Source organism: Arabidopsis lyrata (genome assembly GCF_000004255.2).
Source record: "Arabidopsis lyrata subsp. lyrata unplaced genomic scaffold ARALYscaffold_2, whole genome shotgun sequence".
NCBI classification, from domain to species: Eukaryota; Viridiplantae; Streptophyta; class Magnoliopsida; order Brassicales; family Brassicaceae; genus Arabidopsis; species Arabidopsis lyrata.
Genome location: NW_003302554.1, coordinates 18,813,893 through 18,838,613, shown reverse-complemented (window position 1 = coordinate 18,838,613; position 24,721 = coordinate 18,813,893). Strand labels below are relative to the sequence as shown.

At 38.3% G+C, this 24,721-nt stretch overlaps 9 protein-coding genes across 17 annotated transcripts; 4 read left to right on the top strand and 5 right to left on the bottom strand.

Annotated features, from left to right (window-relative positions):
- Positions 1-793: 793 nt before the first annotated feature.
- LOC9323871 (putative receptor-like protein kinase At1g80870) lies at positions 794-3,245 on the top strand. The gene has a single exon (XM_002889224.2). It carries the CDS (start codon positions 985-987, stop codon positions 3,079-3,081), a length of 2,097 nt encoding a protein of 698 aa, XP_002889270.1. The 5' UTR covers positions 794-984; the 3' UTR covers positions 3,082-3,245.
- Positions 3,246-3,554: 309 nt separating this feature from the next.
- Positions 3,555-5,879, bottom strand: LOC9325333 (pentatricopeptide repeat-containing protein At1g80880, mitochondrial). 3 transcript variants are annotated; one of them, XR_002328886.1, is made up of 3 exons: positions 5,254-5,879; positions 3,955-5,169; positions 3,555-3,883 (listed from the first exon to the last, which is right to left on the bottom strand). XR_002328886.1 is itself a non-coding variant. In XM_002887760.2 (2 exons), the coding sequence occupies exons 1-2, from the start codon at positions 5,826-5,828 to the stop codon at positions 4,119-4,121; spliced, it is 1,626 nt and encodes a 541-aa protein (XP_002887806.1). In that variant the 5' UTR covers positions 5,829-5,879; the 3' UTR covers positions 3,555-4,118. The 3 variants fall into 3 exon arrangements, 1 of the variants encoding a protein (XP_002887806.1); XR_002328887.1 differs by having other exon boundaries at positions 3,555-3,856; XM_002887760.2 differs by having other exon boundaries at positions 3,555-5,169.
- LOC9323870 lies at positions 5,805-6,744 on the top strand. Its single transcript, XM_002889223.2, has 4 exons — positions 5,805-5,883; positions 5,985-6,158; positions 6,370-6,510; positions 6,582-6,744. The coding sequence occupies exons 1-3, from the start codon at positions 5,853-5,855 to the stop codon at positions 6,459-6,461; spliced, it is 297 nt and encodes a 98-aa protein (XP_002889269.2). The 5' UTR covers positions 5,805-5,852; the 3' UTR covers positions 6,462-6,510; positions 6,582-6,744.
- A 484-nt stretch (positions 6,745-7,228) lies between these two features.
- On the bottom strand, positions 7,229-9,533 carry LOC9325332 (magnesium transporter MRS2-10). Of its 2 annotated transcripts, none has more exons than XM_021034504.1 (5): positions 9,140-9,533; positions 8,322-8,931; positions 7,788-8,249; positions 7,655-7,702; positions 7,229-7,567 (listed from the first exon to the last, which is right to left on the bottom strand). In XM_021034504.1, exons 2-5 carry the CDS (start codon positions 8,910-8,912, stop codon positions 7,337-7,339), a joined length of 1,332 nt encoding a protein of 443 aa, XP_020890163.1. In that variant the 5' UTR covers positions 8,913-8,931; positions 9,140-9,533; the 3' UTR covers positions 7,229-7,336. The 2 variants fall into 2 exon arrangements, with proteins under 2 accessions (XP_020890163.1, XP_002887805.1); XM_002887759.2 differs by having other exon boundaries at positions 9,290-9,532.
- A 213-nt stretch (positions 9,534-9,746) lies between these two features.
- Positions 9,747-12,735, top strand: LOC9323869 (vacuolar fusion protein CCZ1 homolog B). 3 transcript variants are annotated; one of them, XM_021034502.1, is made up of 11 exons: positions 9,747-9,838; positions 9,918-10,020; positions 10,201-10,409; positions 10,545-10,638; positions 10,735-10,918; positions 10,998-11,107; positions 11,188-11,283; positions 11,437-11,862; positions 11,943-12,098; positions 12,198-12,412; positions 12,513-12,735. In XM_021034502.1, the coding sequence occupies exons 3-11, from the start codon at positions 10,228-10,230 to the stop codon at positions 12,541-12,543; spliced, it is 1,494 nt and encodes a 497-aa protein (XP_020890161.1). In that variant the 5' UTR covers positions 9,747-9,838; positions 9,918-10,020; positions 10,201-10,227; the 3' UTR covers positions 12,544-12,735. The 3 variants fall into 3 exon arrangements, with proteins under 3 accessions (XP_020890161.1, XP_002889268.1, XP_020890162.1); XM_002889222.2 differs by lacking the exon at positions 9,747-9,838 and having other exon boundaries at positions 9,845-10,020; positions 10,202-10,409; XM_021034503.1 differs by lacking the exons at positions 9,747-9,838; positions 12,513-12,735 and having other exon boundaries at positions 9,845-10,020; positions 12,198-12,416.
- Positions 12,736-12,785: 50 nt separating this feature from the next.
- On the bottom strand, positions 12,786-13,839 carry LOC9323868 (chaperone protein dnaJ 8, chloroplastic). Its single transcript, XM_021034505.1, has 3 exons — positions 13,435-13,839; positions 13,250-13,318; positions 12,786-13,143 (listed from the first exon to the last, which is right to left on the bottom strand). The coding sequence occupies exons 1-3, from the start codon at positions 13,675-13,677 to the stop codon at positions 12,964-12,966; spliced, it is 492 nt and encodes a 163-aa protein (XP_020890164.1). The 5' UTR covers positions 13,678-13,839; the 3' UTR covers positions 12,786-12,963.
- Positions 13,840-14,527: 688 nt separating this feature from the next.
- On the bottom strand, positions 14,528-18,820 carry LOC9325331 (pre-mRNA-splicing factor CWC22 homolog). Its single transcript, XM_002887757.2, has 7 exons — positions 17,216-18,820; positions 16,925-17,114; positions 16,523-16,626; positions 16,303-16,399; positions 15,897-16,198; positions 15,462-15,767; positions 14,528-15,257 (listed from the first exon to the last, which is right to left on the bottom strand). Exons 1-7 carry the CDS (start codon positions 18,554-18,556, stop codon positions 14,904-14,906), a joined length of 2,694 nt encoding a protein of 897 aa, XP_002887803.1. The 5' UTR covers positions 18,557-18,820; the 3' UTR covers positions 14,528-14,903.
- A 931-nt stretch (positions 18,821-19,751) lies between these two features.
- Positions 19,752-21,165, top strand: LOC9323867 (protein HEADING DATE REPRESSOR 1). 3 transcript variants are annotated; one of them, XM_021033969.1, is made up of 4 exons: positions 19,759-19,897; positions 19,978-20,095; positions 20,343-20,674; positions 20,758-21,165. In XM_021033969.1, the coding sequence occupies exons 2-4, from the start codon at positions 19,978-19,980 to the stop codon at positions 20,950-20,952; spliced, it is 645 nt and encodes a 214-aa protein (XP_020889628.1). In that variant the 5' UTR covers positions 19,759-19,897; the 3' UTR covers positions 20,953-21,165. The 3 variants fall into 3 exon arrangements, with proteins under 3 accessions (XP_020889629.1, XP_020889628.1, XP_020889627.1); XM_021033968.1 differs by having other exon boundaries at positions 19,973-20,095; XM_021033970.1 differs by having other exon boundaries at positions 19,752-20,095; positions 20,343-20,597; positions 20,758-20,864.
- An 89-nt stretch (positions 21,166-21,254) lies between these two features.
- LOC9325330 (lysophospholipid acyltransferase LPEAT1) lies at positions 21,255-24,334 on the bottom strand. Of its 2 annotated transcripts, XM_021033967.1 has the most exons (9): positions 23,458-24,334; positions 22,980-23,105; positions 22,807-22,844; positions 22,608-22,672; positions 22,336-22,404; positions 22,123-22,256; positions 21,874-22,014; positions 21,705-21,768; positions 21,255-21,407 (listed from the first exon to the last, which is right to left on the bottom strand). In XM_021033967.1, the coding sequence occupies exons 1-9, from the start codon at positions 23,965-23,967 to the stop codon at positions 21,388-21,390; spliced, it is 1,167 nt and encodes a 388-aa protein (XP_020889626.1). In that variant the 5' UTR covers positions 23,968-24,334; the 3' UTR covers positions 21,255-21,387. The 2 variants fall into 2 exon arrangements, with proteins under 2 accessions (XP_020889626.1, XP_020889625.1); XM_021033966.1 differs by lacking the exon at positions 21,255-21,407 and having other exon boundaries at positions 21,519-21,768; positions 23,458-24,333.
- Between the last annotated feature and the right edge of the window lie 387 nt (positions 24,335-24,721).

Sequence of the window (24,721 nt, the reverse complement as noted above, 5' to 3'; positions counted from 1 at the left end):
TTGTTTTCTTACGAACTTGACATTACATTTGTCGTAACAATACCAGAATCGTTATGGATCTTTCTATACCATAATACGTACTCACAAGTTTTTGTCGAGTTTTAAACCAAAATATCCATTTGCAATCTTTGAGATTCGTGTACGTTTTGCCAAACAGCTATAGAGTGTGTCCTTTTCAAACTCGAGTGTGTGATCAAAGCAATGCTGCTTTTCTTATAGAGTCACTTGAACATAATTTCATATGCTAAAATATGTGTTTAATGTGCAAGACTACAAAAAGGGGGTGGGTGGGATATGTGCATATTAAAGATATGGGGCAAAAGTACAAAATTTATGCATAACTCCCGAAGCAGTCAAAGCGGATCTTGAACACTTCGCCTCCCAACTCGATCGTTAACTAATTTCTTAAGTATCTCTTTTTTCTTGAATCTCGTTAACATACTAACTAATCTCTTCTTTGCGTTATCCTAATCACCCAAATATTCAATCCTAACTTAGCAAGTGAACGACTAGGCACAAAAAAAAAAAAGACACAAAAAGTCTAATCTTAAGTTTTTAACCTCATCACTATGTGATCCACTACCAAAAGCAAGTAACATCATCATTATAAACAACATTATCATTTCCTTTCTTTCTTTATTAATCACAATTTTTTTTTGTCCTTTTATATTTTTGTCAAATCCATCCACTATAAAATAATAACTTTTCTTTTCCTATTTTTTTCTCTATATGTAATTATTACGCAGTTTGAACCTCGATTTTCTTCGGTATAGTTTGTTTTAAAAAAGTGACATAATTATTTAATTCGCAAAGTAAACTTATAAAGAAATAAAGCAAACTAATGAAACAGCTTTTTTCGTCTAGACATTCTCAACGACTAGCTAGCTAGATTCAGAGTTAAACCTGATCACAGAGAGAGAGAGAGAGAGAGAGAGAGATACCGAATGTTCACAAACGATTCTTCTATCTTTGTAACAGAGAGACATGCCTTCAAGACCAAATCCAATCCGACCAAAGCTATTCATCAACAGAACAAAAACGCTCTTCTTGATTCTCACAATCTCATCTTCTCTTGTAATCTTCTTCGCAATTCTCTACTTCATCTATCACCTCTGGATTTCTCTTCTTAACCGCTCTAGAACCAACCCTTTCGACGTTGCTGCTGCGTCGCCATTAAAGCTCCAGCTTTTCACTTACAAAGAGCTCAAACTAGCGACAAACGATTTCGACGAATCCAATGTGATTGGTAAAGGCGGCTCTGGTACTGTGTTCAGAGGCATCACAAGAGAGGGCAAGCTTTTCGCGGTTAAGAGACTCGATAATCTCTCTATTCAAACAGAGACCGAGTTTCAGAACGAGTTACAGATTCTTGGCGGGTTAAAATCGTCTTTTTTGGTTACCCTTTTAGGTTATTGCGTCGAGAAGCATCACAGGTTCTTGATTTACGAGTATATGCCAAACAAGAGTCTTCAAGAGCTTCTCTTTAACGAAGATGGAGATTCGTGCTTGCATTGGGAAAGGAGATTCAGTATCCTCCTCGATGTAGCGAAAGCTCTCGAATTTATGCATTTCGGGTGTGACCCACCAGTGATTCATGGAGATATCAAGCCTAGTAATGTTCTTCTGGATTCTGAATTTAGGGCAAAGATTTCGGATTTTGGTTTGTCTAGGGTTAAAGTGGAGGGAGGTTATGGGGTTGATTTGTTCAGCCAAGAACTTTCTGGGAATTTTGGAGGAGAGAGCACTCCTCAGACCGCCATTGGTACTCCAACGCATCCTGAGGTTGATTTTGCTCTTGCTCTACAAGCTTCTTCGTCTTCCAAGAACAGTAGAACAAGTCGTAACGTTAAGGGAATGAATCTGAATTCGATGAGTTTAGCAATGGAGGGTGAGACAAAAGGAAAAGAGGTTTCACACGATGGGGATGATTCTAAAGTCAATCATGTTGTGTTGTCATGTGAGGATCATGAGTTTGATCAGGGCAATGAGATGAATTTGAGCCCTAATTCGGTTCTTGATTTGGGGAAGGGGTCTAAGCAATGGGGGAGAGATTGGTGGTGGAAGCAAGAAGGGAGTGGTGAATTGTGTAGTAAAGACTATGTCAGGGAATGGATAGGGAGTCAGATTGACACGGCGAATCCGGATTGGGATGATGAGAAGAAGGTCATCACTACTCCTGAGCTGGGAGTTTCCACTAGGACAATCGATAAAGCAGAAGATCGAGATGAGTCTGGTTTGAATGAATATAGGTTTGACACTCTTGGAGAGAAGTTTGCGAAAGAAGAGATCAACGAAAAGACGAAGAAGAAATTGAAAAAGAAGAAGAAGCACAGGAATATGGAGGAATGGTGGAGAGAGGAAGAGCATCAAGATGAGATGAATAACAAAAAGAAGATTAGAATTCTGAGAATCAAGTTCAAGAATCATTTGAAATTCCCACATTTTCGTTACTGTTTTCGTCAAAAGGGTGAAAACAGCGTGCATGACCGAGAAGGAGAAGGAGCGGGAGAATTTAGCTTCAGAAGAGCATGGAGAAGGGAAAGCAATAGCAGCAGCAAGAAGAAGAAGAACTACAATAGATCAATGGGGAATGAGATGTGGAGTGGTGATTTGTTCAACCGCGAATTAAGCAGCACGACGACGAGTATGAGAGGAACATTGTGTTACATAGCACCGGAATATGGAGGCGGTTGCTGTTACTTGATGGAGAAAGGCGATATCTACAGCTTTGGAGTACTGATTCTAGTGATAATCTCGGGTAGGAGGCCTTTACACGTCCTTGCATCACCGATGAAGCTTGAAAAAGCGAATTTGGTGAGCTGGTGTAGGCAATTGGCTCAGTCAGGGAATGTTCTTGAGCTGGTCGACGAGAAATTGAAGGATGTGTATAACAAGGAAGAAGCAGGATTGTGCATTAACTTGGCTTTGGCTTGTCTGCAGAAAGCACCTGAGTTACGGCCTCATGTTAGTGAAATTGTGAGAATCTTGAGAGGGGAAATGGATATTTCCTCGACTGCTTACGAGTTTTCTCCATCGCCTCCGGCAAAATTTTATGGCAGTAGATCGAAGCGGAGAAGTTAAAACAGGGAAATGCGGAGTAGTACGTAGTTCGAGGTTTGATCTGATCTTTTCATTTACGAAATTGTTAGATGTAACTTGAGAGAGTTTTCGCTTTTGAGAACTGTATTATGTTGTAATGTTTGTAAACTATAGTATATATGAATGAGATGCAAATTTCATCAAAATCCAGAAGAATATATATATATATATCAATTATTTCATCTAGAGACATTTCTCGCTTTGATCTTCAGGCAAATTTATTGCGCTAGACCGCTAGTGAAGTGCCCTAAAACCTATGGCTAATAAATATTCCTTTTGTGTTTAATGGGCATGCTCTCAATGATAGCCAAGTTTGGTTTTAAAATAGCAATAATCAATTTTCGGAAGCTGCAACTAAATAAAGTAAGCGAGCCATAATCAAGGGACCCATAGCTTTTCTGATGGAGTAAAATGATGGTTCCTTGAAATGTGGCATGAAAATTGCAACAGTCAAAAGCGAGCCATAATCAAGGGACCCATAACATTCATTATTGATTCATGAGTCATGATACAGAAGAATTATAAAAAACGAAGTCCAAGGACAAAAGAATACAGAAAAAGACATAATAGACAATGAGAGCTCTGAAGATCTTGCCTTCGAAACACATTGAGCATAGCCTTTGCCTGTTGTGCGGTCTGGCTCTTATCATAACACATTGAACCGTAACTTCTTGTAACTTGAACGCGCAGCGATGCGTGGGCCGTGGGCGTGTAACAATCAAGAATCACACTAGTTTCTAATGTCTTTCATGTAATTCTGGAGAGAGATTCCTGAATCAGCATACTATAGTCGCAAATGATTAGTATTACAGATTCATTGATATTCTCCTTTAGGAAAACGGACGAAAAGACTACCTGGAAAACTGCACGGCAGATGTAGTGAAAGCAGACAAACCAAATGGAACGGATAGGCTGGGAACCAAGCTTCTGGTGTCGTGCAGATTGCACATAACATATTTCAGAAGAGTGGAGACCATGAGGTCTGAGAATTGATACATGAGTTGTTTGATCCACACTCTTCAAGTCTTACCCGTATCTGATTCTTTTTTGTATATTGATCGCTGACCCTTATAGCCTCCCTGAGAACCAACTTTTTGAAGATCTATCCTCTTGCTTTTTCTGATCCCCTTCACCTTTTGCTCCTCCAGAAGTTTCTGGAGCATAGGATTTCCTGGGAACCCCTTTGATTTCATCTCTGAATAGATCTCTCTGGCCTTTTCAAGCCACCCACATGACAAGAGGCCCTGTACTGTAGCCAAGTAAAGAGCAGGATTAGCCACTATCTCGAAACGATCCATTTCTGCCCAGATCTTCAAAGCATTTTCTGGTTGCTTTCCCTTGAACAATTTTCCAAGAATAAGAAGAAAGGTGTCTTCTGTAGGACCTAAACCAGAAACCTTCATTTGGCCTAAAACCTCCAAATTTGTATCGAAATTTACAGCCTCAAGGAATGCATGAAATGTATCAACTGTTGGACTAAGGTTCTCACTTATCATGGTTGCCAATACATTCCTGGCTACGTCCAGCTTTCCAGCCTCACAAAGGGGACGTATCATTGAGTTGTAGGTGACTGAACCTGGTTTTAATCCTTCCTCGTCCATCTTTTCCAAAAGCTTCATAGCTTCATGAAAGCAATTCTCACGGGTCAACACATAAAGCAAAGAATTGTAAACTACAATCCCTGGAGCCAATCCCCGTTTCTTCATCTCATCGTATAGCCTGAGAGAATCAAAAAGGTTCCCAACTTTAGAGAAGCAAGAGATCATGTGACTGTAAGAGTCCTTGTTAGGCGTGATACAGTAATTCCCCATCTCTCGCCAAATCCTCTTTGCTTCAGTCACATCAGTCCAAATGTTACACCAACCATTAAGAATGATGTTGAATCCCTCAACATCGACCGGAAAGAGCTTTTTGCTTGCAAGCATGAACTCTTGAGCTTTTTCAATGTGCCCATGTCTACACAAGGCATATAGCAGTCCTTGAAATGCTTCGTCATCAGGGGTGTGTTTAAACTTATCCATAATATCAAATGTCCGAATAGCTTGGATAGTATCATTAGCAGCAGCATATCTACAATGAATACCAAGCCACCAAATTCAATTACCTGGTAAAATCTTTCAATAACAAATTCAACAAAAGAGGCTGAAACCGAACCTGTCCATCATGAGAAACATGGCCTTTCTAGTATCTTTTGAAACATGAAACATATCACGGATCAAACACCAAGCAATGTTGAACTTTTGATGATTACCCAAGACCCAGATCATCAAATCACAAGCTTTCTGATCATCACAGCCGCGTTTCTCTCCCCATTTGAATGCTAGGAAGGCAAGCCTCCATTCCTCTCTTAATTCCCAGATTAAAGAGTAGAAAGAGTCATGATTTAGATCAAAGGATGATTCCTCTAGAGATGCCATGGCATCCGCCTCTGACTCTAGCTCAGAGACATGTCTGATCAAATCAATCAGACCCTGTACCAACGGAGCCAAGGCTTGGTTGACATCAAACATGGCGGAGATGATTTGAGTGGAGAAGTGGTTGGAGGAGACAAAACGTGGGACATAGCTTACGATTTGAGAATGCACAAGACCTGCTCGATGAAATGCTGAAGGGAAGGAGTGGTTTTGGAAAGATGAGTGGGAAAACAATGAAGTCGACACTAAACGTAGAAGATATTGTTGTTGCACAATCGACCATTGTGCAGTTCGCGTTAGTCTCCTAGCAGCCATAGCTCATCATGAGAAGGCCGCTTAATGGTCTTAATGGGACGAGGATATGAAATTCGTAAGTTAATGGGGTCAAAACTCAGTAAATATGGGGTATAAATAATATTGTAATATAAATGGGCCTAAAATTTTAGAAATCTAATTCCTGATAAACCCTAGAAGAAGCAAAACCTGTGGAGATCGAGATGGGAAATGAGAGCAAGAGCAATTTGGGAGGAGGATTTAGGGCAAAGATGGAGCACTATGTCTACAGTGGGGAGAAGAAGCACGTTTTGGCTGGGATCGGGATTATCTCCATCATCTTCGGAATCCCCTGGTATCTAATGAATCAAGGTTCGTTTTTCTGGGCTATTTATATATAACTATGTTTCTCTTTAGATTCCGAATTGGAAGAGGATGATATATATATATATATATATATATATATCTGCGGTACTGATTCGGTTCTTATTTGCTATATGTGACATTTGGTTCCTTGTTTGGTTCTCTTTAGGCTAGTTGTTTATCTTATTGGCTCTTGTTTGGTAAACCTTTTTTCTTTTAGGATCAAAGCATCGATCTCACCAAGATTACTTGGAAAAAGCCGATCAAGCTCGAAAAGCTCGTCTCTCATCATCTTCATCCTCGGATAAGTAGTCATCTCCCCCACTTGGAATCCTTTTTGGAGACTCTAGTCAACTACATTCTGTGATTGAGTTCAGATATCTATTTTTACATTCTGTGATTGGAATCCTTTTTGGAGACTCTAGTCAATGACTGTGAATGATCCATACATTGTTTTCCATGTCTTCAAACTCAGTAATGTCTCTGTGGTTGAGTTCAGATATGTATTTTTACACTCTACTCTGAGGTTTCTATATCGAAGATAATGAGATGGTTGTAAATTTGCGATACGTTAAATGCTGTTTCTTCTTGTAAAGGTCACATGTGGTTAACATATTAATTTAAGGAACATAAACACTAATAGAATCTTCTACTTGTCACACTTAGTTATTTCGTGTAAACATGTTGAATCTAGAAAACCTTTTAAGTTTTGAATACACCTTCTGAAACTTATAATGTGTATTCTATAATGTACTTTAGAGTCTCTTCATGTTTTAGGAAATCTTTAAATAATGGGATTGTGTTGTAAACCACATTACGGATGGACTCCATAACCGTGGCCCATATCCATGTTCTAGAAGGTCCATGTCCATGTTCTAGAAGGCCCATGTCTATCTTCTAGAAGATTCGCCCAATGACGGTTTATGTTAGTCTTAGTGGGCTTTGGGCTTTAGGGTTTCCTAGTCCAATTGGGATTTGTCTCCCTTATTGTATATATTCTATAATGTACTTTAGAGTCTCTTCATGTTTTAGGAAATCTTTAAATAATGGGATTGCCCTTTATTTCCAAAAAAAAAAAAAAAAAAAAAAATACTGTTTCATCTTGTAAAGTAAAGGTCACAGACGATTAATATATAAATTTAAGCAAAAAGTAAAACAATCGTCTACGTGTCAGGGCAGTTATGTCTTCACAGAGGCATGAGTCTTCTACGTTTGTAGAACCAAACGAATGCCAAAAATACAACAAGGCCACACACTCCAGTAATGGTCAAAACCCATTTGAAAGCACCAGGCTGTTCAAAGAAGTCTATTTCAAAATTCATCCCAAAGATCCCGGCTACAACCCCGAATATGGCTACAACGAATGTCGCAGTAGTTAGCAGCAGCTCGAACTGGATCAGCTGATTCCGTACGTTATCCTGCAAATTCCAGAAATTTTCAGCAGACTCTTACGGTTTCCTAAGCAAATAACTTGTCTAAAAAAAGATCAAGATTTCAAGGTATACCAATTGAATGTTGATGAAATCTTCGGTATCATCGATGTATTCCTTTAACTGAAGAGTAAAGAGAGTTGCTTTTAATTGCTGTTAAAACAAGATGATGAATGAACACAAATGAGCAGGTTTTATGTTATGTTACCGAGGTAAGCTTGTTGAGAGTGCTATCGATGACAACAAAGTATGCTTCCAGCAACATCTCTAGCTCCTCTATATTCTCGGTTGCGCCTTCTGAGCTCTTAGCGCTGTCATGCCGGCTCCTTACAATGCTCAAGCTTTTCTCAAGTCTACGGGACCCAGGAGGAGAAGAAACAGGAGACACTGGTGCAGACAGAGAAAAACAATCATTTGATCGGTAAACAGGTAAAGATTGATCACCATATAAAGATCCTTCCATTCTCTTCTTCTTCTCTGTTAGATACATTTCTGCCATATCCCCATCATCGTCCATTAGCTGTTCAATCTCATCCCGAACCTTCTGAACTCTTCTCGTCAATGCTACAAGTCTGCTCTTTAGTCTACGTGCACGCTCCAAGTTTAAAGTACTGATCTTTGAGGTAAGCTCATCCAATAATGGGTATGCCTCAATCTCTAACTCTGAAGCCTACAAAGGGAAATCTAATATTAATGCTGAGCATACTAAATTCAAGAAGTTCTGAATCGATCGATCACTGACCTGGGAATCAAGGAAGGTACAAGCAGCTTCAAGGGCAACTTCAAGAGCCCTGAACTCGAAAGGTAAATAATCAGGGGATGAGTTCTGAAACACATTGTCTAAACTTCTACTCCTCCTCCTGCTCAATTCGAGTGTGTCCTGATTCCAAACCTCAGTAACAGAACTTGCCTTTAGTCTCTGCTGCAGCTCAACAACATAGCGAAGCACATAGTTGTCAAGGGAATTCAAGAGCAAAACCTCATCCGCAGTAATAATACAACGGATCTGCTCTAAGTTAACAACAATAGCCTTCTCTCTGCCAAGAATGGTTGACGGATACACAAACAAAGGATCAAGCAGCCTTAAATCACGTGCTGGTAAATCACATCTGCGCATCATAGTGAACTTATCAACCTCAATGACCTGAGAATTGGCAAAAGTATCAACACGAATCCAAGACTTAAGCCCTTGTCCACGCTTCTTGAGACCCAAAACATCAACTCCAAGGAGTGGTTGTCTCCCTGATGGAGAAGGACGAGAACCTGCATCCCCTCTAAGGTTTATAGCTGACGCAGGTCTTGGAGGAAGCAAACGCTCTTTGAGTTCAGACATTGTTGGCAATCTCCAGATACTACAAAACCAAGTAAGTACAAGGATGAAATATAATAAGAATCTCTTCAAGGTCTATCTGATAAAAAGTCAAGAATGGAAATGGAAATTTAATAAATACATCCTACTCAGCTGTAATCAGAAAACGAAGAAGAAGCCTCACAAACTGATCAAAGATGGAAGCTTTTTCGCACAAAATAAAAAATTTCAGAGGAAAAAGAAAAGCATACATGACAAGGCAAAGATCAGAATATATGATTGAGTGTTTCCTCGGTCTAAATGCCACAAAATCAGATGGATCGTCCCAAAACAATAAAACAGAGAAAAATATACCAAAAAGGTCGGAAATTGTACAGAAGAAAAAAAAAATCAACAAACACCTCCAATAAACAATCTCCGAACCCTAACGAAAGGGGGATTGCGGAAGTGACTGGGCTGGATTCCGTCTTCTACTTTGTTTGAGTGAATGCGAAGAAGAAGCAAAAGTTTTAACTTTTTTTTGTGGACGGGAAAAAAATCATGTAGAAGAGAGGTTTCAAACCGAAATGCAAACCGATTCTTAACTAATTTATATTGGTTTAGGCTCTAACTTATCGGTTTAACACAACTTCGTTCTCTAGGTATTTATTTAATTAAGTTTCAATGCATTAATTCAATTAGTAGTTAGTATCGTACTAATAATCCAATTATTTGATCCAAGCGTGACGATTAAATAAGAGAATGATATGTCAAAATGTTACTATAACCGGTTTAGGAATTATTATTCATAGATAGATTGAGGAGACAAAATCAAATTATTCGAGTGTACGTAGGTGACAACAACGTGCGATTAGAAAATAAGAGAATCATTGGAAAAGACAATGGATGACGTAAGCCGATGAGAATCTGAAGATCCTCTACGACCCGACTCCATTTTAGATCCTAACCCGGTAACTTTATCGACCCGTTTCCTCTCACCACCTACCCGCTGCTAAATTTTTCTTGATCGGTTCGAGTTTTGATTGGTAGATCTGAGTCCACAATCATCGAAATCAACTTTGCGATTCTCGTTGTTGAACTAATTGAAGGCCGATCACTCCTTGGACTTTGTTCTTAGGGTTCATCCTCAAAGGTAATCAATTTATATGGATTACGCATTTTTCTGGACGAAAGTGATCACTTTGCAATGATCTGAACCCCCAAAACCGTAAATTTTAGGGTTCGACGGTGATGATGTGCCTGAAAGTTATGAATTTCAGATACAGAGTTAGTTTTATTGCCTAATTTCCGATACACATTTTTTTGTGCTTTAGGGGTGGTTGATGAGCTCTTAGAAGCTATGGGAATGGCGTCCATGAGCTCTGGTAGTGAAAGCCTTCGTCTTTGCGTGTTTGACTTAAGAAGAGGCCAACACGAAGGACAAGAACTCGACAAGATCTTGTTCTTCTATCCTCCTGATCTTACCTTCTCGACTCAGCTATCCGTTATCGGGCTCAGCGAAGGGCTTATCACGTTCACCAGGTTAGCTACTAGAGATTTTCCTTCTTTACAGAGATGTTCAAGCTCATGGATTGATTGGTGTTGTCTCATGTTCACATGAATTTTGCCTGTATTTTTGGTTGTTTCTGAGATGTGGTTTATGGAATATAAATGCAGACTTTTCTCCCCGGAGGCAGCTTGTGAGGTAATTGAAGCAGAGAGACATTCCCATGTTTTCTATGAGGCCGAGCCCGATATCTGGATGGTCATGGTACAGCATTATCAACTCTTTCACTTGTTTTAGCACTTAATTCGTACTTTATTCATATGCATAAAGAGAACAAAAATTTGATTTAGACTTTGGTAGGTTGTAGAGAAAAATAAGGAGATTGAAGCTGTATGGAGGATTGATGCATTGCGGAGAGTTCTTAAGGAAGTACACTCTCTCTTTGTTATGTTTCAAGGGTCAATTAGGGCATTGCTTGAGAAAGAACCAACTGGAGGACTTATAAGATCGCACTTGTATCCATTCATCACAGACTATTTAAATGGTAAGCAATATCCACCAAGTCTAGCCCATAAACTCCCTGTGTAATAGCACTTATCAAAAGGTTTTCTATTTTGGCGCAGATCTTTTTGTTTGTAAGAAACATCAGTTACCTTCCTTCCGTGAAACTTTGACAGAGCGTGGAACAGTTCAGATGCTAACTTTAGCAAGAGATGCAGCACTTGAAGTTCAGGTTTGTTTCTCCGTCAGAAGATCTGTTTCGCAATACAACAATAGTTCACTATTTTGACTACTATTTATTTAGATGTACAGTCTCTTGTCGGAGTGCTAGATTCATGTGCTGGGACCGTTCGATGCCACTCTGTGATTCTATTTCATGATCTACTGGTGTCAACAACTCTCTCACCTGTATGTTTTCAAATCCCCCACTCACAATATTCATTTTAGCCAAGATTGTTGAGTCGTTAAGATTCTTAAATTGTTGTGGTCTGTGTAATCTATATTTTCCACTAATACTAAAAGTGTAGACCATATCATCTCTCTCTATCTCTCTTTTGACAGGATGATACCGTCGACTTGTTTGCATTTTCTGTCATGAGATTGACCACAAACGCACTATCCTCTGGCACAAGTTCCTGGTCATATCTACGCAAGGGATCCGTGACACCTCAAATATCTTCTAGATCTACCTCAGTGCTCCCTCTTGGTTCAGGTGGTACATTGCCTTCAGGAAATGGTAGTAGCACAGGTCGTGTTATTAGACCCTTGCAGCAAGATAAGTGGTCGAAAGGGAAAGACGGGTTTCTTGTAACTGATATTTGGGGTATAGATGCCACACCGACAATTTTGATACAGAAGACACAGGAAAGATTTTACTTTTTGACATATCAATACAAAAGTCTGACCTTGGTTCTTCTCGTGCCTACCGCTGCAATTGTTAATGGAGAGCTAGACATCTCATTCGTGAAGCAGCAAGTTATTGAAAACGTTAGCTCACCTCTGTAAACCTCTCTTGCTTCATTGTAAAATCTTTTTCCATCCCTTATCATCTCTATGCTATTTTGTAGGCATCGGCAAAAATCTTGAAAGTCGAAGAGAAGCTATCGAAAGGGTGGGGTGGTGAGAACGCTTACCATGTAAGCGGTTACCGTTACTTACTAGTTGATAATGACATGGAAGTTTCCAGAGCTTCTCCGGCAGGAAAGGTAGCAACTCTAGCAAAGGTGAGAGAACTCCCACCAATCATATTCATATACTGCGACCTCTGTGAGTAGCATAACCAAGAGTGTATCAAATTTACAAAATTGTCTCTGATTTCGTAGGAGTCTTTGCTTGCACTAAACAAGCTAAGGGAAGAAGTGGATACAGAAAAGAGCCGCTCGAAGCAAGAGAAAGACATGGAAACATGCATTCGAGCGAAGAACAACACGTGGGTCATTGCGCGTCTAAACAGAGGTAAAGAGCTTTACATGGCTTTAGAGAAAGCAAGTGAAACTCTTCTTGATGCTACAGACTCTGTCCAAAGATTCAGCAACAGGTAAAACTCTTTAGTTCCTAATACTAAAGTCATAATCCATGAATTTGAGTTTCCAAACAAAAAAAAAAAAAAAACGAAATGATGTTGCCATCTTCTTCAGGTACTGCAGCGGAGCATTCTCCATGGATTAGATTCTGCAATTGTCTGTTTTGATAGAAGGAAAGTGTTTTTGAAGTATTTTGATATGTTTAGATTTTCATTATAAAAATATAAAGAAACCGTTACAAAGAATGAGAATTTGGTGACTTTTTGTCTACATCTAAAAGCAAACGTGGAACTTGACCCTTGTCGGTTTGAAGAAGTCAAAATTAACCTTCTCATAATCTTAAAGATTACTTGCAAATTCAGGAAAGCTAAAAAACGCTTTAAATTCTGAATGTTTGAGATTTACACGAAGAGGAGAAACTACTTTATTCACATTTAAGAAATCATTAAATGAGACAATTTTTCACCTATTTACATTGTTGTGCTTTCAGTCTCTCTCTGATTGTTATTTATATACATAACACATTTCGGATGATTTCGAAATTAATTAGTGAAATCATTCGTTTTCAAGCGTAAGGATTAACATGAGACGAGTAATCACGGGTCCCTGCTCCCTCCCATCCCATCCATTCTTCCCACGTGTCGCAATCTGGATCATTCATTCCGTTCAATCCCTCATCGTATACATCGAACGGCTCAAATTCCTCCGTCCCTTCCATCTGATTCTTTATTTGCTTCAACACAATCTTCAAAAAAGAAAGAAAGAAAAAAAAAGAAGAGATCAATTTTTCATTACCAAAGAAGCGAATATAAATCTGTTTTAAGTTAACCAAAAAAAGAATAGTTGCTTACATCGTAAGCTTCGTTAATTGTCTGAAACTGAACCCCACAATTGCTTCCTCTACAAACATCAGGATGATACTGCAACAATCAAAAACAAAATCGATCAGAAACCCAGATACCCAAAAACGAAACTCAGTTTTGAAAACAAGGTTCATCAGATCTAAAATGATGGAGCTTAAGGAAAAAGGTCAAACCTTTTTAGCGAGTTGTCTGAAAGCTTTCTTGACCTCGTATTCAGACGAATCGGGTCGGATCTTAAGGGTTTTATACGGATCCATTACAGAAGATGAAGAAGAACAAACGACTTTTGATCTGTTGAGCATCTTCGTGTTCTTTCTTCTGCTGTTTTTTAATCGAAACGATGAAGATGATGATGAAAACGACGATCCGGGTAGACCCGAGAACCCGTTTCCTCCGATCGTTAAAGCAATTGTCATTTTTATCTCCGGTGGTTCACAAAATGGAATCAAAGAGAAAACTCAGAGAAGATTATGATTTTGTAATAGAAAGTGAAATAAAGGAGAGTTTTTTTTTTTTTTTTTTTTTTTGGGGTTCAATAATGGATTTAGGATTTAATGAATTGGATAAAGAGAGAAGCGGGATTTATTTATAAAGAAAGGAAACGGTGACTCATCCTTAAAGTGTCCTTATCCATAACGCTACCGATTTCCACGGCCCAAAATTTTTTTTTTTTTTACTATTTTTAATCTACTACAGATTAAAAAAAGTTATCCAGTCCTACTTTTTTGTTATTATGTTTAAAATTTTAATATTTTTTTCCAAAATAAATTTTAAAAAAAACATCTACTTTGTTCAAACAAAAAAAGAAAAACATCTACTGTATTGAGGTGTAAATTCTGGTGTGGGTTAACAAAATGTGAAAGACCAAGGAAATGGTTGATAGGTTGGTACTTGGCATGTGTTTAAAGCTGTAGTTAAGTACAATTCAGTTTTCTTTACTAATTAAGTATGTTTTAGATACTGTGGGTAGATTTAACACTAAACTAAGAGCACCCAAAACATTTTATTTTAAAAAATAAAAGTAAAAACCATTAGTAGCTTTGGAAAGCTTTTCACCATAGTATACTTTGAAGAAATAATTTTTGCATAGATTTGTTTTTGAAATGGTGATATTTTGACTTTGAAATCAGAAAGAAATAATATCCGTTCTTATCCAAAAACCAAAATCATCTGAAGAACAAATATACGAAAAAAAGATTCCTTGGCAATTTGATGCTTTTCACCATTCAAAATATCTCATGATTCCCATCCAAACACGCAAATAAATTTGGATCACAAAATATAAATCTACGGACCTATCGAATATCGATCAAATTTAATTAAAACAGTTTAATACAATTGATATTACATTTAGTACAAAGCTATTACGTAGAACTTAGCTAATTTTCCATAAAAACCATAGCAAATTATGTATAAATGTCATTAAAATTTTACGACAACAACACAAACAAAAACATTTCCGTTCACAACCTCCATTGTCTAGCGTAGCTAGTCTCTTGTCATCAGGTTATTACGTAATTGATATGCAAGAACAGCCCCATATGATTGCTCAGCGAGTTCTCATGAAAAATTCAAGTTGAATTACCAAAACAAGAGGTGAAAATTTCAAGAAATTTGGTGGAGATAACAAACAGAACAGTCTTCAAGATCTTCTTCTTCGCTTCCTCTTCTCTCTGTCGCTTTCATCCGAACTAGAAGAAGATGATGAGTCTGACTCAGATTCAGACTCGGAACCAGAACTGTCAGATCCAGATGATGATCCTGATTCTGATTCCGCAACTTGCTTCTGCTGTTGCATGATGAGGCTTGGCATGTTCTTCAGATACTCTCTGAGATTCTCTGTGATGCCTCCAAGACCAATGGATGTAAAGAAGTTGATTGCAAACCTAGTGTTCTTTGGATTATCCTTAGGGAAGATAGATTCAAGTGATTCCTGCATTGTTGGATCCTGAAGCCTCTCATTAAGCAGCCTAATCCCCAAGTGTTCTGACAATTCCTGCAATCAATGCAAAAGTTGTAACACCAAATCATTACAACAGTCTCAAAACCAATTTCCACACCTTTAACAAAATTCATCAGCAGAGTCCTAATTGATCAATCACATCAACCTATCTCCAATCAAACTAATGAGATGAACAGCTCTGAAATGGTAAAATGAGTTTCATGGAATGGTGAAATGAGTTTTAAGAATTCCAGTTACCTGGAATAGGATCTTAATGAAGATACGAGATGAGGAAGTTGTGTCCTCCTCGGTTAACCGAATGTAGGCAAGCACATGCCAGGGGAGAGCATCTGTGCCCAGTAAATGGGCAAAAAACTTAGCCACGTTACGCAATTTGTTTGTCTCCAGACGATGAATCATGGAATACTGCTGAACAAAGCATTTCTCAAAATTCTCTTGATGAATTTTGTTGATCATACAGAAACGCTGACCCAACAATCCATAGTACCGCAGATAGGTTCTCTCCTGAGAGCAACATTCCAGGAGCATTATGCATAGTTCCATCTGCAACATTGATTGGATAAGAATGTTATAAGACTTGTGTACTTCCAGCAAGTCACAAACTTTAAGATGGTTTCATTGCAACATCAAACAGTAAAACTAAAAAAAAAACATAAGAGTATCATAATTTACCTCTTGACCTGGTTCAAGCTTAATTTTAAGTAATTTGTGACCTGCTTCCTCAAAATCAACACTGGACATAATGGTCAGGTAGATTGTCCTCCTAAGATTAACAAGATTAGTCTCTGTCTCGTCTCTTATTCTCATTTGTTCTTCATCTTCTTCATCAGATTCATCTTCATCCTCATCGTTATCTTCTGAACTAGCATCAGAGCCATCGTCATCCTCAGACTCCTCGTCACCGAGTAACTCTTTCTTCAGCGCCTCATATTTCTTCTCGTTCTCAACGAAGTCAGGATCAGGTTTGAAAACATCTGCAATCAGAAAAATGTAGAATTAAGAGCAGTTTAAGTAATTCCAAAATAGTAACCTATCTCTAGAGCATGGAGTAAATTTTAAAATACAATACCAAGCTTACCAAGAGCAGTTTCAGGATCAATTTCCTGATTAAGAGAGAGATCGTGCGAATATTTTTCTTCAACAAGATCTAGCTCAGGACGAACGGCCGGATATCCCTGAAAGTAAACCATCAACAAGATTTTATGAGCATTATGCTATCCGTGACAATAAGCATACTGTTACATCTATCAAAACTGATAATATCAGATTCGAATTCAATGTGTCAAGGAGTATATTACCTGAAATTTCGCCTTCCTAGTAGCATGGAGACTTTCTATCAAATACTGAACTCTCTTATCTATCTCTCCCTCGTGCAGTATACCACGAAACCGCTCAAAAATCCCTGTATTAACAGCTGGAAGAGCTTAGATATGCAAATAAAAGGAAGAGCCGTGGAAATATAGAGCATGTATGTATGCCATGAAAAACTGTTGAAGTTTGAAATGAAACAGCTAAGACACACAACCAAATTTCAACATCATCTTTTTCCAAAAGAACTAGATTATCATACCAGTGTATGTCAATAGTCATTGGTGAAAGAATATGATGGATTAAGTGTAAATACAAATAGTCTAATGTTTCTTCAACATATCAAAACAAGATTTCTATCCAATAAAAAGAGAGGCTGAAAGGATTTTTACCATTCAATCCTTTTGGTGTAACGTCTTGAAGCATCGCACCACAATCCCTCACAAACCCAACAGCCACCTCGACACTGTCATCAGTCGGCTCATCCAGAAGTACCTCGACTAATTCAAGTGCTATGATCTCCTCAGCGACTTGCTGGTTTACTAGATGCGCTATAAATTTTACAGCAGCAAGCAATTGAGGCTGCCACAACAAATATGATACATAACAATGTATAAATATGATATATATAAATCAAAATGCTTTAAAAAAGAATTAGATTCGGACAGCAAAAAAAGACAAACCTTGTCGTTACGCTTATACGCTCTCTTTAGCTGCAAAATGACCCTTTTCAATAGAAGTTCAGCAACTTCAGGGAATTTGGCATTAATAACAGCGACTAAAGCTGCAAAGACATCAGTGAATCCAGGAGATGCCATTTGAGACTTCATACATGAACGGCAGAAAAGTCCCCTTCCTCTGATGAGATTTTCAGCAAACAGTTCAGGGATTATGTTCTTGATGTTGCTTGCATTAACCTTATTAACGAGCCCATTAATACTTTTACGGAGAGCATCCCATGTAAGCCGTTGATACTCTACGCTGCTCTTATCTTCCACCTCCTTCATCATGCGTGCTAGCTTGAACGGAGGAATATAAACTCCTCCTGTTTTTCCCAAGGCCATAGCATTGTTCTCAGATGGATTGAGTTCTGCCAGCTTGGGCTTTGGAACCTCAATCTTCTCTTCCCTTTTCCTGCTATCTTCCTTTCTCGCCTTGTCTCTTTGACTATCATCATATCTATCATTGTGTCTCCTTTCTTTTTCATCTCTAACTCCATCATCCCTCCGACTCCTATCTTTCCTTTCAACTTCCCTACGCCGACTCCCATTCTCATGCCCATCAGTCAAGTCTCTCTCCCTCCGATCCCTCTTTAAGAGACCTTCATTACCTCTATCATTCCTCTCTTTTCCTTTTCTCTCACTCCTAATCTCACCTTCCTCGTCGTCGTCAGATGCTCGATGATCCCTGCGCTTCCTCTCGCTTTCACGCCTACCTCCCCTGCTCCTCTGCCTATCATCTTCTTCATCAGAAGGTTTATCAGCTATGACTCTACTACCCCTATGACTTCTCTCTCTACCATGTTTCTCCATGACTTTGGGGCTTCTCCTCCTTCCACTCCTACCGTAATCATCTTCAACCTCCATAGTTTCCTTTTTATTCCCCTTCGAATCATCTGCTTCTTCATCAGAAGAAGTGTCAGCTCTAACTCTATCCTTATTTTTCCCTTTACTCACCCTCCTCTCACCATCAGCATCACTACCTGCCTCAATTTTTTTACCTCTATCATCCTCAGAACCAGAGTTTACTTCTTTCCGATCCTTTCTCGACCGCCTGGATAATTCCTCATCGGAAGAAGTCTCTTTTCTAACCTTATCTCCACGGCGCCTCTCACCACCACCAATCTCAAGATCTCGTCGCGAGCTCTTATGGTCCTCATCATCAGAAACCCTAACACGACGAGCAACATCATCTGTCTCCGTCCTCGATCGTCTAACATCTGGGCTTCTCTCTCGTATTCTCCTATCCCTTCTTCTAGCTCTCTCTTCTTCCTCCGAGGAACTATCGTATTCGTGCCTACCCATGGACGAGAAAATAGTACAAAGAACCCAACTACGAATTACCAGAGATAAAGTAAGAACCTTTATCGATTAGCAGATATAAAACTCCCCTAGGCCTATCCAAAGATCTGAAACCTGTAGCAAGAACCCTACTGAGATCTGGAAATCGGCGAGCAAAAGTGTGATAGACTGGCCAAACAATAATCTGCTTCGATTTGGGTTTTTGGGTGATGATGGCGCTCTTTCGCCGACACGATGTCCTTTAATTGATTCTCAAAACGGCACAATGTCTACATTGGTTCTCAAAACGGCAAAATAAGCCCATTGGGTCAAGGCCATTTCAATCATACTTTTGACTAAAGCCCAATAAAATCTGCTAATTATTTTGACCAATTCTTGTAACCTGAAGAAAAGAAAAAAAAACAAATTTGAGATTGATGTAATTACTTGTAACCCACTAATAATCTCCAATTAAATTCGATGGTTAGCTTCGTTTATTGGTAAAAACTAAAAACCTACCGAGGTTGTCGCTAAGATCTGAATTGGGGAACAAAAAAAAAATTTTGGGTCGATACGAAAAAGAAAATAAAAGCCTAATGGGTCAAGGCCCAAATTTAGATGACGGTTTATACTAGTACAACTGAGCCCAAGAGTACATTTTATATCAAGAATTAAATTCGAATATTTGCATGTTGTAATAAGACCGACGCACATTCCAAGGATTACTAACTTCAAGAAAGATGCTCTGGTTCGTGGCATCTGCTCTCAGCAAATTCCAAAAATTGATTCTTGTTTTAATGTTGACCCAAAAAAAACACAAAAAATATATTTATCTATTTCAAAAACAACTTGTGCGGCCTTAATATTTTTTTCTCTCCATGGAAATATTTTTTTTTTTTTTTTTTTTTTTTTTTTTTTCCCCCCCATGGAAATATAACAACTAAATTTCTTATTAATTTTAAGTTCAAATTAGTACTACCAAATCAAATGATAATATGACATTGTTTTGAAATAAATCTAAGCAGTCGGTCATTGATTATAATACTATTACTTTGACAATAGTAAAAAAAGAAAAAAAAAAAAGTGTTTTAGGAGAGTACTTTTTAAATCAATTAGGATGCATGAAAATTTAGCGAAGGAATAAAGAGGGAAGGGGTCCCACATTAAAAGAATACGATAAGACAACTATTTTCGACTTGTAAATATTTTGTTTTTTAAAGAATAAAAAAAAACAGTTCACAAGTTGTGAATTCTGATGCTGAAACACAAAGCAAAAGCCTTTGGTAGTCGTAACCAAAACGCCAAATCATTACCGTTCAACTGAAATCTTACAGAGAGCCTCTTTCCTTGGAATTTCGATCCCGTGTACGTTATCTTCTTCTTTTCCTCCACCTCCTTCAACTTCTCTTTCTCCATAATCGTGTGTGGGGAAATTTTCAGATTAGATGGAGAAAGGGATTGGATTTGAGAAAGAGAAGAAGACAGTGAGTGATGATGGGTTTGTCGGAGGTTTTTTCCCTGTCTCTACCACCAAGATCGCGTGGAAGTCAAGAAAAAGATCAGGTTTTTTCCACTCTTTCTTATTTTCTCAGACCATCAAAGATTCTAGTCTTTTATTAGCTACCTTTTCTATTTCTGGTCTGAAAGATTTGGGCTTCGTTTAAGCAGTCTGAAATTATCAATCGTTTAAGCCATGCTTGAAATTTAGCGAGCTTTAGCTTGGAAAATCAATGACTCTACAACTTTAGTTTTGATCTGATCCGTTTGCATGTGAGTTTGGAACTCATAGCATTAACTATTTTGATTGCAGCGTCTGCGAACCCAGACAAGGCACCGGAGGTTGTTATGGAGGTCACACCAGAGAAGAACGAGATAACAGAAATGGAGACCGACAAAGTTGGGGAACCAACGACCACAACTCCTCTCCTGTCCGAGAAAAGGAAAGCTCTGTTCGAGCCACTTGAACCCATTACGAACTTGAACGGAAAGCGACCAACAGCGGCTGATTCATTGTTGCCACCGCCGGATTTCGAGACTGCAAACTACCCGAAAGGCTGGTTGATCGGTAAGAAGAGGAAGCTTGTGAATGTTGATGTAGTTGAGAGCATGCGAAGAATCGCTGTCCTAGAAATGAACAGAAAGGTAAAACAAGCTATACACAATGCACATTTTTGCTGCTGGTGTTTTGTTGTTGTTGGGGATCTTTGATTTAGGGATTGTGACAGGATCGAGAGATAGATGGGTTAAACGAGCAGCTAGAAGAGGATTCACGGTGCTTAGAGCATCTTCAACTTCAGCTGCTACAAGAAAGAAGCAAGAGAACAGAGATTGAAAGAGAGAACACAATGTTGAAAGAGCAAGTCGATATGCTTGTCAACATGATACAAGAAGATGAAGAAGAAGAAGCTGAAGAACCCTAAGCTATTTTTCCATCAAACTTATGTCCCACCTATAATAGCTGTGCTCTGTTTGTTTATTCTTTTGTAGATTTGTCTCGTCGTCCATAAGAAGGAAGAAAAGAAAGAAGCTTTACCATGTATTATTTGGTTAAGCTACTGTTGTTCCCTTGTGTTAGAACAATTACATATCAAGAACATTATTATATATTCTAAGTTCTGAGTTCTCCTGCAAGATTTGAACCTGGCATTTGATTGAATCATTGAAGTTCTTCCGAGGATGAAGAACCATTTGGTGTGTGTGTGTGTGTGTTGCTTCAGCAAGAAACAGAGGCAAAAAAATACAAATTTCAGAAATGAGATATGTTCAGTGTATACTACTAAAGTTGTGTTAAACGTGTTGTTTCCTTCTCCTATGAATAAATGAAATATTCAGACCACGAATTTCGAGTGTCCATATTAGCTTTTGCAAAACAAACCTGCACGAACATGAAAGAGATGCTTCAGATTTACATGCCCAAACTTTCCATCCCAGCCACAGCTTCTTTTCTGATTTTTTTGAAAACTCACTATAACACAATAGCTAAAAAGGACACCAATAAAGAGCTGAGTTGTGTTGTGTAATCAAACTTTTGGTTTTTATTATCATCACAAGAACCATTATTCAATCATGGTCATGGTTATTTTTGGTAAAGACTACTACATTACAAACATTGTCAGGCCAGTAAAATTTCATTCTTCTTTCTGATGGAAATCACGGGTTTGACTAAGATTACCATTGAGAGTTGCGTGATATATCCTTTTGTCGCTAAGTCCCAACTCCGATAGAATCAAGTTACCCTGCAAGTAACAAGAAGAAAAGTAGAGCCAAGCGTTGGTAAGTAATAACACACCAGCCAAAATTATATATACAGCTCTAGTTTTACTGTGTTTAAAAGCAAATACCTCGGTGGCCATTAATCTCCGAACATTGCTAGCATAAAGTTTGGGATCATCTTTCTCTTCTTGGGATGGGTAGTATACAGGTAACCGTATGACTTCCAAGTGATTTACGAATTGACAGAGAAGGAATAAAATGTGGCGTGCCTAGAAAACAAGAAACATGACTCTTAAAACTCTACTAATGCAAAGCAGATTTTTAAAGCGGAAACTTCTGAGAAAACCGGAATTTTTTAAAGATGAATGAATACTCACCCCGGATATTGTATCCCATGCCACACTGAAGCGCTCGTACGGATATTTTAAAACTACCGGAAGGACAGGAGTTCCAGCCAAAAATGCACCTGTCTTGAATGTAAGTAAGTAGTCTCCATTGGTCGTTGTTCCTTCTGCGGTGAGACCAAATAACAGTTGTAAGGAATCAATGATGGGTTGGTCGATAAATCGATTGTGAGAGCAATACTGAACCTGGAAAAAGCATAATAGTTGGAGCAGATTTATTCCTATGTGCTTCTCGAACTCTTTCATTCACTGTGCCTGTAAAGATTAAAACAGCGGTTAGATATACCATATGAAGACTATTTAGAGTAGCATTAGAGATTTACAGAGGATTCGGTTCATAAATTTCTAACTATCAGATAGATAACGCAAAGTGGTAACAAAGGAAATTAAAAAAACTAGAAAAGAAAACACTAGCTGAAGATTTTTAAGATTTCTCTTTTTTTGCAAGCATCACATACCAGATACACCCTTGAAATCAGGCGATTTTGCTTCTCTTTGAACATAGACACAACCAAGGCATTTGCTGTCAGGCAAAAAAGAGAGGAGATATAAGTTTGAGATGAACAATACAAACGAATAACAGAAACAAGGACACTTTGAAGTTGTGATGAGATACAAAGATTGTTTCAAGAACTTAGATAATCATTCACAACTAACCTAATGAGGCCAACAAGAGGAAGTTTGCCCACTGATCTCTTGAGCATCAAAATCATGAGGAAGAACAGACAAACAAATGTTAATGTCATTGCCATTATAGAATACCCAAAATGTGAACTTCAGATAGTAGTTTAATAAAGCTATGATGACATAGCCTATTTCTATCAACTAACCTTAGCAACAAAACTTGGAAAAGAAGCAGACATATGATACAAAATGTCCAAGTACGAAACGTGATTGGACACAATGGCTCCAGGTCTTTCAGGTTCCTCCGTGGCGGCTTCCCCTTTCTGGTTAATCTGCAGCCAAAAGACAGGACTAATGAAGATAAAAGACAAACGCCAAGCCATCAGTAGGAACTAAACCTTAAATCAATTTCAGCAAAAAAGAGGTCCCAAATAAGGACGATCTTAATAAATTGTACAGCAACCTAACTACTCCTTTGAGCAAAATCGTCGTACCAAGCTAGAATCCTACAAATAAACTGCCCCAAAACTATATCTTCGTACAACAAAGTCTGACACTTTAAAGTTTCTTATTAACTAACTATCCAAACGTAGAAAATCCTCCAACACTATCAAATACAAACACAATAAACAAACGGAAGCAAAAACTTTAGCTGGTTTATAAGAGACTTAGCTAAGCTTATACCTCTGTAGAAGTATTTTTATGATTGGAATCCATGTCTGAATCTCGATCAGGACGGCTCTCGTGAATCCAATAAAACCCAAAAACGAAAAGCAAAACCCTAGAGAGAAACCTCCCAGAGCGCACGATAACAGTCCGTTTCCATCCTTCCATGTGAGCATAATCTTCCTGAACAACAACACCACCTTCGTCTTCCTCTTCCTCTGCCCCACGATAAGGAGCAGAAAAGAGCGTAAATACCCTACAAATCAAGTAGTACAGAAGCAAGATGCTCATCGAGAGAATAAACCGCAAAGGAACAAGCGTCACCAATGCAACCGCCAACTTAATCTTCTCCGTCATCGGAAAAGGACCCAAACCCATGGTCCCATACAAATCAGTCCTCGCGTAAGGTGCGAACTTTTTGTCTAGCTCTTCAATGGCAGCCGCCAAATCGGAATCTGATTTCAGTAACGGCCTTTCCTCTTTGCTCGACGGAGGATTCGAATTCAAATCTTTGAGCTCTGATTCCATTATTGTTCGTTTCACCTAACCTAAAAATCTAATCTTTTTTGTTTTTTTAAGAAAAAGAGAGAGGGTTTCAGATATTGAATCACACAAGGAAGAGTGGGTTCGTGTAATGTTTGGATGGAGAAGATGATAAAATAGATCGCGGATCTGAAGAAAGTGTCATCCTTTTTTCCTCGTCGTCTCTAGATTTCCCGTGAAGATTTCAGCTTTCGCGCACACGTAGATTCGCCGTAAAAGGTAAACATGAAACTAAAACAAGTGTTTTAATCCTGTGGATCAAGGTCCATGTTAACTTATTATACGCTCTTCTATCTCAACCGTCGGATGGATGAGTTTGCACGAAAAAAACCGCCCACGATTGGAATCCGAATTTTTTTATTTTCCAGATAATGTCAATGAGATTTTCCTTATATTTCTCCATCTTATTTCGTCTTGTTTTTGTTCTTGTAGATGTTTTTTCTTATCCAAACGGAAAATTCCTTGTTTGATTTGGATATAAATTGCGTTCTACATATTTATCTTCTTCTCTTTTTTTTTTTGTTATATAATAACTATCTATCTTCTTGGATAATATTTGTTCAGATTGATGCACCCATATGCGATGAGAAACTCTAGTAGAATATAGAGAAATAAGGTAGAGGTATAAGGTAGTGATACAATGAAAATGTAAAAACTAAAAAGTTTGAAGCATAATTTTGTTTTTCATAATATTTATACAAAACAATATTAAATTAATATACGTAAAGATAATAACTAA